Source organism: Alligator sinensis, unplaced genomic scaffold (genome assembly GCF_000455745.1).
Source record: "Alligator sinensis unplaced genomic scaffold, ASM45574v1 scaffold744_1, whole genome shotgun sequence".
In the NCBI taxonomy this organism is placed as follows: Eukaryota; Metazoa; Chordata; order Crocodylia; family Alligatoridae; genus Alligator; species Alligator sinensis.
The window spans coordinates 545,775-557,494 of NW_005842241.1; the positions used below are offsets into that span (position 1 = coordinate 545,775).

General features: G+C 40.9%; 1 protein-coding gene across 4 annotated transcripts in view; it reads right to left on the reverse strand.

Annotated features, from left to right (window-relative positions):
* Positions 1 to 9,080, reverse strand: part of PCCA (propionyl-CoA carboxylase subunit alpha) — a 465,712-nt gene extending 456,632 nt beyond the window's left edge. For all 4 annotated transcript variants that reach the window (XR_003094961.1, XR_003094962.1, XM_025208618.1 and 1 more), the window contains exons 1-3: positions 9,007 to 9,080; positions 6,190 to 6,237; positions 6,022 to 6,090 (exon numbers count right to left, since the gene is read on the reverse strand). Coding sequence is in view for 2 of the 4 variants with exons in the window: in XM_025208618.1 (XP_025064403.1) it covers positions 6,022 to 6,069 (48 nt within the window). In the remaining 2 variants the exon portion in view is untranslated. The remainder of the gene's footprint in view (positions 1 to 6,021; positions 6,091 to 6,189; positions 6,238 to 9,006) is intronic.
* Positions 9,081 to 11,720: the final 2,640 nt, after the last annotated feature.

Genomic DNA, 11,720 nt, shown 5'->3' on the forward strand with positions numbered 1-11,720 from the left:
AGGTCACGCAGTCTAAGAGAGCTGCAGTTGCATAGGCAGCCCAAACAAAAGTAGTAATGGGACCCTAGAGGGTGGACCCCAAACAACAGAACAAAAAAAGTGATCCCTGATGGAGAAGCAATCCCCAGCAGTGGAGCAGCTGCAACGGTTTTGGAGTTCCACTGGACCACTGAATGGTTGGGGTAATTCAGATACTCTTGGGACATCCCAAGTAAATAAACTGCCTCAGGGTGGAGATGTGCTTCCACATGTTTTATATTTGTCTTCCATGTTCCTATTTGGTGGAAGCATAGCCTGGCAGTTGAAAATGCAGAGGAAAAGAAAGCAACTTTTTACTAATTTGAGGGCAAAAAAATTGGGGTTTTTTAATTAAAAAAAAGATATTATAATTTGTTTTGCCCCTCAAATTAGTAAAAAAGTTAAATATACATATGAATGAACGAATAAATAAATTAATAAATAAAAATGCAAAGGACATTCTTCAACACATTCATATATTATGCAGGAAGGAACCTGTTATTTTATGAAATGTGTGTTAAGACTTCCATTGTTACAGAAATGGGAAAGAGGAGGGGAGAGGACATGAATTTAAGACAACCATCCAATAATTAAAATTCTATATCTGGAAAATTATAACAAATTTATAAATTTTCCATATATAGAATGTAATTATTGGGGTGGGTTGTCATAAATACAGGGTCGTCTTAGATTTGAGTAAACACAGTATTTTCCGAAATGTCACAAGCAAAAGCAATTTTGGTGTCTTATCCGAGTTCTATGTGGTCATTTCTCTATAGCAGGAGTCAGCAATCTACAGCCAGTGGGCCAGATCCAGTCAGCAGAGCTTGGGGCTTTAGCAGTAACTGGAAGCAGGGACATTGCCTACACTATACCATGCACAGCCGAGCAACAATGAGCTTCATCTACCAGGTGGCAGAGAGAAGCAACAGCAAGTAAAAAGGGTAGCAGCAGCTGGGTCCAAAGCAGGCCAGTGCTAGGACCCAAAAAAGCCATTCCTACCCAAAGCTGGAAAACACTGCCAACTATTACTCTGCACCATAAAGCCACCACAGAGCATAGAACAATACATTATATTACATCTAAGCTTCCCCTACAAAGTCAAATACTAATTTCTTGAACATGAGCATCAAATCCTATTCTTTCAGAAAACACATGCCAATGAAACATCTTACAGTAAGCAGTTGGATAAACTTTCTAATTTGAATAATGTCATGAATGTTATGAAAGATGAGGCTAAGCATTATATGAGAAGACCTGAGATTTGCTGAAATCCAGGTACGCTGTTTGCCCCTGAATATTTATCCAAGGGATAAATAAAGCAGGAGAAGTAAGCAGCAAAACCTTGAACGCTACCGGTATTAGCACTACTTCCAGATAAGAAATACCCCAATGCATTCAACATTTTTCCAGTAAGTAACTCAAGTCATGCTTCATTGATATCTTGCTGTTCACTCCACTTCCATTCAGTGACAAAGTGTTACAACATACACGCTAAGTCAGTTTTAGCCAACAAATAATCATCTTCTGCACAGGCAATAGACTACAGGAGTTCACCTCTTCATACAGAGTAACATATGCAAGCTTAATATAGTGTCAAGTGGGTAGTCATTTTTTTTTAAACCCACCTGAAAGGCCAGGAGCCATTAACGAATCAAGCTAATTCAGATTCTTCTGCTTGATGTTATTTTAGATTTTGTGGAACTGTACTAAAATGACTTCAGCAAGGGCAATGCAAAGCATTAGGTGATACAAGATAGCTCTGAGGAATGGGTCACTGTAATTATTAAATCAGAACTGCTGTTTCAAAAAGCTGCTTGGATAAAATATTAGCTACAGGCAGCTCCTTGCTTGACATGTTCCTGTCTTGGGACCCATCTGATGCCTTTGTTTTTCCCCCAAGCAGGGAGCCAGCTTCACATGCACAGTATAGGTAGGGTAACCATACATCTGGGTTTGGCCAGGACACTCCCAGATTCCGCAGCCCAGTCCCAGACTACTGGTCAAAAGTCCCAGGCTGGAGTCTGGCGATGAGACAGAGTGGCACAGTGCGCCAGGCAGGAGGCGCACTGTGCGCAGGAACAAGGCGGGCAGACTTGAGCAGGCACCATGCCACCCACACATGGCACACCTTGGCTCCTGCACAGCAGCAGCGGTGCCTACCTGCCATCTGCCTGGAGCACCATGCCACTCCACCTCTCTGCCAGACTCTGGCCAGGGAATTTTGACCAACCAGCCAGGAATGGCCTGGGAATCTGGGAGTGTCCCAGCCAAACCAGGATGTATGGTTACCCTAAGTATGTGTGTCTAGGCACTTCTCATGGCACCAGATTCCACTCCAAGAGTCAATCCCTACAACTCTAGCAATAAAGTCTGTTTGTTTTCTGTTGTGTTGTTCCTGTTGGTTTGGTTTGTTTTTTTTTAAATATACAGAAACCTAGCTCAGTCCCATACTTCACTGTTGTATCCAAACCTAAAACTCTAGAATGCTCTCTTCCTGGATAAGCACTGGAATAAGTTTGTGACAACAAGATAATTTGCTTTGTAACAATTCAATATGAAAAAACTGTACGCATTTTAGAATAGACAGGTTTTACATTAGGAGGTGTTGGATTTTTTTTTTTTACATGTCTAATTTACTACCAGCTCTCTGCATTGCTCTCTATACAAATATTGTCCTCTCAACAGTAAACCTTTAAGTGTCTAGCTTTGGTACACTTTTTGTTCAAAAAATAGTGGGCAGTTGATAAATATTTCTAGATTCCACTACATTTAAATTTTTTTCCTTATCAGTTTTAAAGACAACAGGAACCAATGATTTCAAAGCATTCTTTTAAATTGTAGGAAAAACTATTCCAGTGCATCTCTCAATACAAAATTTGTTTGCATGCATACACCCCCAAGGGATCTCTCTCTTCTTATATTACATACACTTCAAAAAAAGGTTTTGCTTGAAAATTTAGAGAAAAAGTTAAAATTATTTTTGAAAAGACACTCAGAAGTCAGCAACACTTTTCAGGACACGCAGTTTCTCCTGCTGCCCACTAGGGCTGTGTGAAATTTTAGCAACTGTTTCATTTTGGAGGCGTTTCAGGCCACTTCGGCACCCAAAACACCGAATTCAAATCAAAATGGAAGACTCAGAAACATCTCCAAAAAAAAACCAAAAACGAGGCATCTGAAACGTTTCAGAAATGTTTTGGAAAATTTCGGAGTTTCGGAGCTGGGCTGTACAGGGAAACAGCTGTACGGTGCTGCCCTGTCACGCAACTCAGCTCTGCAGGGAGCAGAAATCCATGCCGGGGGTCTCCCTGCCGCTGCTGCCCACCCCACAAAGCCCCACATTGCCGAGGCAGCACAGGGTGGGCAGCAGCGGTGAGGAGACCCCAGCACAGATCTCTGCTCCCTGCAGAGCCAAGTCGCATGGCAGGGACCAGCAGGCTTGCTCACTGCTCTGCACTGCTTCCCTGGCCTGCGACCCTGGTGTAACAGGGATCAGAGATCCACGCAGGGGTCTCCTTGACTGCACGGAGGGCAGCGCCCTCCCCCGGACAAGTCACCCATGACCCCATCCTGTTCCCCACTGAGGCCCCAAGCCGCTACACCCTGCCTGGATGGGTAGGGCTCTGCAAAGCTTCCCTTGCAGCCCGTTCGAAACAGATTCAGAGGAGATTCAGCTGAAATGAAACAGGACAGTGATCCAAAACACCGAAATGAATCACCGTCCTCCAAAAGAACTGAATTCAAAACCAAATCGAAACACAGCCATTTCTCACAGCCCTGCACCTACCACGTTCACAGAAGACAATCTTGCAATGTTGAGGTATGTGAATACCATTTAATAGTTTTATGCTAATAAAAAGCACTTGTAAATTCTAAAGCCACAGCAGCATGGGCTCTCTAGGTTTTATTTTTGCTCAAGGAAAAGTATGTTCTAACAGGCAGTAAATATAAACACTAAATTCACATGGAAAAAAGTTAACATGAAAGATGTTTGTGTTTTAAAATACTTTGATATAGAAACAGACAATACCTGGAGTATCTTGACTTTGACAGACAAAAAACTGAATCACTGCATTAAGGTGTGATTAGTCATCTTTTACTCCAGAGCTCAAATAAGTTATATTACTTTCCCATGGGATTTTTCTAGTCATTTACAGTTTATTATGTTCTATGGTTATAGAGTCCCTGCTGTGTTAAAAAATGCCAAATAAAATTTTGATTTCATTCACTGCTTTATCGTATGCCTTTTTTTGTTTAGATCCAATTAGTGTCAGCCTGTTCTTCATTTATCATAAACTTTTAGCGAATTATGTTAGGTACTGCAATAGTTCCTTAGCTTTTCCTTGCAACATTTTTTCCAGTGGTGCTATCATTACAATTGAGGAGGTACTTTCATCCCAAGCCTGTTTTCAGTCATTTGAGAAAGAAATTGAGGTTGCCCTCATCTGAAACATCTGGTTGCTCTCTACCCCCAAAAAAACAGTTTGAGATTTCTGTTTAATTAAAACTTCTGGCAGAACCCACTGCTCTTCCCCCAGAGAGTAGCTATCCTGCTGTGAAGAAGATTCATTTAACCTGTTAAGACTTTAGAGATACCTACTTTGCATTCAAATAGCTCAAAGAACCTTATTTCCTGGCCTTATCCAAAAGAACTTTGTGGTTAAAGCATCAGCCAAGCATTTTAAGACCCTAAAGTGTGCATCATGACCTACTCTTCTATATATACTCAAATCCTTATGAGCAGCATTACTCCATGGCTACTCATTACTATCTTGTCTTTGTTGCTATTACAATTCCGCTTAGTTTTTTGTTTGAAGAGGAAATAATTGTAAAAGCAGGATTTCTTTTTTCTCAGTTGCTTCATATTTTCAGCACATTCTCTAATACTTCCATCACCTTGGTGTGTATATAACTAATTCTATACCCTTTATATAAATAAAAATATTGGTTGAAAGTATCTTATTCTTCCCCTGACCCACCCCAAAAAATGGTGGGTAAAATAAAGTTGATCTTTTCTTGGTTTTTTTTGTTTGTTTGTTTGTTTACTCTTTCAGAGTGAACTAAGACTTGTAAATTGGGCTAAGCTGCTGACCTCTGTTCACCACCACAACACACCTACAGAATTTATTCCCATTCCCTAGTCCCTGGCCTCTAGGCCCAATTTAGCGTACATCAGAACTTTGGCAAGATGAACACATGTAATAGAACAGTAGACTATTTTCCACATCCACCCAATCTGCAACTTCCATTTCAAGATGCAGGTTGTGCTAGATAGCTTTCAGCTCCTGCTCCAAATTACTGAGTATGTAATTTTATATAGTTGCATTTTGCCTTTTTTTTTTTTTTAAAGTAATGAAAAAGAAATTCATTTTAAACACCATTTCCCGCATCCCTCTCCCCAATAAAACATAGCCAGAATTAAATGCTGGTGGTCAAAATTAAATAATGGCTATCCACTTTCTTCTTCTTTCCTTTGTGATAAAATTTTCATCATCATTGGTAGCATGTCATATTTTGCATATGCATTAGGGAAAAAAAAAAAAAAAAAAACAAAAAACCTCTTTACTTCCTGTTGCTCCTCTTAATATCTGTGCTAGGAGCCCCTAATCCTGGCCTTCTCCAGGATGCTTAAATCCTCATCAGGAGCTGCTCCACTCCTTGGCTTCTTTCTATCTTAGCCTACAGGCTTTTGATGTTTCTTACCTGCATACAAGACTAATCCCCTTTTCCTGGCCTCTCTGCCCTTTCTAGCTAAGAGTAGAGTCGTTGATTGTGTCCAGGAACCTAGCAGCAACCAATTATAGTTTGGATAGCCTAGTGAAAAACACATGAACACACACACTACTGAAATACACAGTTGTCTCAGAGAGGGGATATACCTATATTCCAGAGTTACTAGCATGCTTATCATGGTAAACAAGGTTGCCTGGCAGTTGGATTCAGATAGCTGGGTTTTCTGAATTTCAAGAAGAAAAATCTTTCTAAATTAGCAGTACTTACAGCACTGGAATCAACATCACTGTGCACAGCAACTGTTTTAATGCCCATCTTCTTGCATGTTTTGATGACCTAATTAAAAGACAAACAGTTGCATTTAAAATAAAGACTTCAGATAAAGACCACAGATAAAAATGGAGGTGGTGGTAGAGGGGAAACTTAAAAACTTACCCTGCAAGCAATCTCTCCTCTGTTGGCAATGAGGAGTTTCTCAAAGGTCTGAAAGAAAAGACACAGATATGGGTTCTGAGACACAACCAAGTCAACATTTATTTTATTGACATGACCATGGTTTGCCTATGTTGTGCACAGAACTTTCAAAAACTACTCTGCTACTAAGATAGTCCCTGAACTCATTACAGTCCCTTCTTCATTATTCAGGCTGAAAGGGGGACTCAATCAGTTCATATGAGCTATGAAACTATGATCAAGTCTCCTGTATAAGTTTCTTCAACTCTGAGTTGGAGTCTTTTGCTTTACTGCCAGGCTTTGGACTCTTAGACTTTGCCTACATTAAGAAGTTTGTCACTCAACCTATGTCAGCACTGGTTAAGTGGCAGTACTCTTCCAGCATGTAAGCACTCTAACTGCTTATGTGATGTGGCTTATTTTAAATTCACATGCTAAAATAAGCTGTACTGATGGCTACACATTCATTAGTGTTTTTACTAGCATAATTATATCAACCAAACCCAAGAGACACCACACAAGTCCCTATCCAACACAGGCAGTTCAACAATTTACATATAGGCCAGCTTTAAATACCCTTTCCAAGTCTCAAACAAAAGATTTTAACTTTCTTTTCTCCCAGTGGCAAGCATGCCTGTAAAGGGCACACAGTGCACTACCATTGCTCCCGAGATAGTGTTACCAAAACAGGGGGCAAGGAGAAAGGGAGGAAAGGAAAGGAGGAAGAGGTCCTAAAAATACTAGGGTGAACACTGTTGCCCTAGGTGGAATCGGATTTCTCTGTTCCCCCAAACCAGAAAAACCAAAGATCCACTGCCATCTCTACAGTCACAGACATTCAGAAGTCATCGGTGTCCTCCCCTGCACACTCTTCCCCTCCCCACGAAAAAAAAAAAAAAAGAAAAAAAAAAATCAATTTAGGCATATCTTGACATAGCAGAGTAGGCTCATTTAAATAAATACATGCAGTTACAGCCAAAGAACCAGTTTAGTTTCACCATCCTGGAAATCCCATATTACCATCACACTTGAAACTAGGAAATAATAAACCATAAGAGAACAGTGAACCCCATCTCACCACCCCTTCTCCAAATAAAAAAAAAAAAATATATTTGGCCTAGATGCCGAGCATTCAATGCAAATTCATCATCATTGAGAATGTGCAATAATGCTGCATCAAGCAAAGTGGTCAGCAGTCAGTAAAAACAAAGAGTTCAGGTATATCTAATAATAGCCAGGCCAACTAACTGCACCAGATTTTCAATTTCGTTCTAGGACTTCAGGATATCTATAGTTATTCCAGAGTTACCACCACAGGAACCACAGCTGACAACAAAAATCCAGGCGGAAAAAATCCACTTGTATAGAGTACCTTTAGGAATGACTCAGTGAAAGGGCATTAATGCAGTCTTGGGTTTAAAGCAGCAAAGTTAGGCAAGATAACTGTACATTGGGTTTATGTTTCTCATCTCAAATCCTGCCAAGCTGAGCTACACATTATTAGCTGTATGTATAGTTCAAGGTGAAGGGAGGCCAATTATAGTACACAAGTATGCGTACATGAGCATGAACACACAGGACTTAAATGATTCTAAAATCATGAGAGGTGCTAAACAGATACAATTTGTGCTAATGTCAATTATGAGTGAAAACATCCAGCGCTTTATTTTTGGTTGTGGTTTGGCTTTGTGTGTTTAGGGATCTGATCCAAAATCCAAACTAAGGCTTTCAGGAACCAATCTTTAGGCAGTTTCAGAAGTGTAACCTTCTGTTCCGAAGTTTTCATATTGTGGAGTACTCCACATTATGAATAAACTTAACCCCCAGCCTGAATATTTAGTTGAATAAGAATAAACTGCTTCATCGTGCAAGATAAGACTCGCATCAAGTATCAAAATGTTAGAAAAATATTTGACACATTTTATTCTGCAATCAATAAACTAAATAGGAAGATACTGGATTCTTGTTCCTGATGCTGAAACTCATCATCTTTGTGTCCAGAAAGAAAAAGTTACATACTCCTTTTAAGCAATATGTAATATTTCTCTTTAGCCCTGTCATTTAAAAACGTCTTAGCTAATTAGTTTAATATTATATCTGAGCATCATTATGTGCGCCTTTGTAGATTATTATTAAAGTTTGAGCCCCTATCTCCCTTATATGTGGTTATGTGATCAACAACTAATATGTGTGAATGGAAACTAAGCACCTAATTTCATGGACTTTGCTAGTGTAGCTCTATGAAAAGTACAAGGGGAAGGAAAGAGAAGGTCTCAATTAAGAAACAACTTCAAGGCTTGTAATAAATATTTAAATTCACCAAAAATTAAGTCACTTTAAGATCTCATAGAAGTGTTAGAATGATGTTGTAGCTCTGATGGTCCAGAAATTATGTGAAAAGCAAGAATTTTTGTGGGTGATACCTTTTATTGAACCAGCTGCATTTTTGAATAGTCAGACAAGCTCTAAAAAACTTCTTCTCCCTGCTTGAGAGGTAAGAGATTAGATTTTTAAAATGTTAAAAAGGTCAAGCTGCTAATGCAAAGTTCTTTCTACTGCCTTTTGTTCACCCTAACTTTCAGTGTATTAAGGAGCAGTCCCTATACTTCAGCTATTTTGAAATAGGTACCTAAATTTTTTTGGGACTACATGACATGAACAAGCTGCAACAATTCTGGTTATTGCACAAATATCCTGAAAAGGACTTGGGGTTTTTTTGTTTAAGCTTTGGCACTGAAGACAGACGCACTGGAAAGCCTTACTTAACGTTACAATATATCCAAAATTTTTACAACTTACCTTCTCATTTGGATCATATATAGCTGAATACAATGAACGGGAAGTTATAAGGCACCATCTTGAATGAAGTACAACACACTGAAAGAAAGTATATAATGTATTAAATTACAGCTATTTGTGAGTAGCTTAGTGTTCTTCCTCCCCGCCCCGCCCCTTTCATTTCTTAATAAAGTTTCTCCTTTTCCACCCTCCAAGTCTGCAAGGTAAAAAACTTTACCTCATAACTGTAACCTTGGGGAAGCGAGAGCAGGAGGGGGTGTTAACAAATACTAACTTAACATAGGTACTGTCCAACTTCTGAGTAACTAGGGGTCTCCCTGGGCTGCGCTGCCCCACTCCCAGGGGAGGGGGAAGGAAGCAAAAGATGGAGGAAGGAACCCAGAGATCCAAGAAGCAGCAAGAGCAAATGGGGAGTGGTGTCCAGGTGGGACTCTGCAGGCCAAAAATTAACCACTAAACTGACAGTCTCAGTTTAGAAACTCTCCTCAAGAGCTACTCTCCAAGATACAACACTTAGCAACAAAATAGAAAGTTACAACTCAATATTAACAAAAGAAAAAAAATGCACACCAAATTAAAAAGCTTCATTTACTTTGATACTTCAAGCCAGAAAGTACATGGTCATCACTGTGGTTATCTCATGAAGGCTATTAGCTGACTATGTAACAGTCAAAACTATCAAGCTGTTAGTATTAACTAGGGGTGCAACAAAGATCTTTTTGGCCAATACCAATGCCCAATTATTAACTAGCCATATCAGCCAACACCAATCCCACAGCCAACCAGCTTGGAGAGCAGCATACGGCCAGTAAGTCTGTGCAAGAGTAGGGGCATGGGGGGAGTAAATCAAGGCCCCCACAGTGAGGGAAGCAATGGGGCTGGGGCTGCCCAGCCAGGGCGAGGGACAGAGCCATGGGCAGTTCATCCGGGGAGTACAGGGGGGCAGGGAGGGGGCACAGCTCCTTACTGTTGCGCACACCCCCAGGGGAGGCATGAGGGGTATGTGCCCCCCAGATCTGTGCACAGGGCAAGGGCGGGCTACCCGCTGCAGGCTTAAGGCCAGGAGCTGTGTTGCCTCTTCCTGGCAGAAGGACTAGGCTAGGGCTGCGCTTGGGGTGGGCGGCAGCAGAACTGGGAAGGGGGACTACAGTGAATTTTGGGGTGGCTGTAGCCCACCCCATAGCCCCAGCTCCCAGGACTGCTGCTGCCCACCCCCACCCTGAGTGCAGCCCCAGCCCAACCGACTGCCAGGTAGAGGCTGGCACAGCCCCTTGCCCCGAGCCTGCAGCTGGCCCTCACCCTATGCACAAATCTGGGGGAAGGGAGCATTCTCCTTATGCCTCCCCCATGGGATGCTGCTCTCCAAGCTGCTGGGCTACATTCCTGGGCACATGGATGCTGTGGCTGCACGCACACACATGGCATTTAATTAGTGACATTATTGGCTATACCAGACTAAATAAACAAATAGATTGCCAATAATGTCAATTTTCCTTTTATGGGTGCCAATCCAATATGGACCAATATATCAGTGCACCTCTAGTATTAACATTTTCCAATTACCTACAATTTTATTATAAAAGGTAAAAGCACATGATTGACTATGTTCAGGTCTGGTCACCCACCACCTCAGAACACAGCAAAAGAAAAAAGAAAAAGAGAGTTGAGATAAATAAGAAAAAATAGTCAGATGGAAGAGCCTCTGAGGCAAAAGAAAAACTGAAAAAGAGATGGGGCTGTTTACCCCAGAGAAAAGAACATAAGGGGCATTTTTACACGTGCTTTGGGATGCAGCACTGGGCACTTTAATTAGCAAGCTGTGCTAATTAAAAGCACCCGTGCATCACGTGTATCAGCATCCCCGTGCTGAAAAAATGACAGCGGGGCGCTTTGTACTAAAGCTCATTGAACATTTTTTCAGTGCGAGGATGTTGATACACATGACATGGAAGGCTGCTGGAGCCCATCAATTTCTGTGCTCCAGCAGACTTAATTAATCAAGTCTGCTCCAATGCAATGGATTTCTACTGCATCGGAGCAGGCTCCCCACATGTCTATAGGAGTGCAAAATGTTCCCAAACACTTCTCTGTAACATGTATTCAAACATGAATGGTAGAAGTTACCCAAAATTGAAAGAGACAGTAAATTCAAAATATAAGAATTCCACAGCAGGCTTCAATTTCTCTCTGGCCTACTCGTTCCTTGTAGCTAACTAGGCTATACAAAACCTCCAGTCCCATCTAGTATAGCAATATTCAAAAAAGCAGTTTTCATTTTACCCACAGTAACTACTGTAATCATCTTCAGAGAATCAGAGGGCTAAGCAGGATAAGACACTTTAGATACCCAAGCAAGAGCTTTAAAAGAGATACAGATTCTCAAACTGCACTGAAGGATCTTAAGACAAAATGCTGTGTTCACTCAGCAGTCTGAAAGTTTTTATGGGTTTTTTGTTTTGGGGTTGGGGGGGGGGGGGGGGTGTTGTTTGGTTTGGTTTTACAAGCACAGGAAGTTGTTACATTTTTTTTTAACTGAAGTTTCAAGTCCGTCAATGGCAACCATGGTGTACATTGCCCAAACTTACAAGAGCATTTTTTTTCTCATTAAAGGGATGGGGAAGGGGAAGAGTATTGTTTTAGATTATTTCCAAGTGTTTAATCGTAAAATCGGTATTAGGAAAAGAACAAATGCATCTTCTCTCATAAATTAGGCT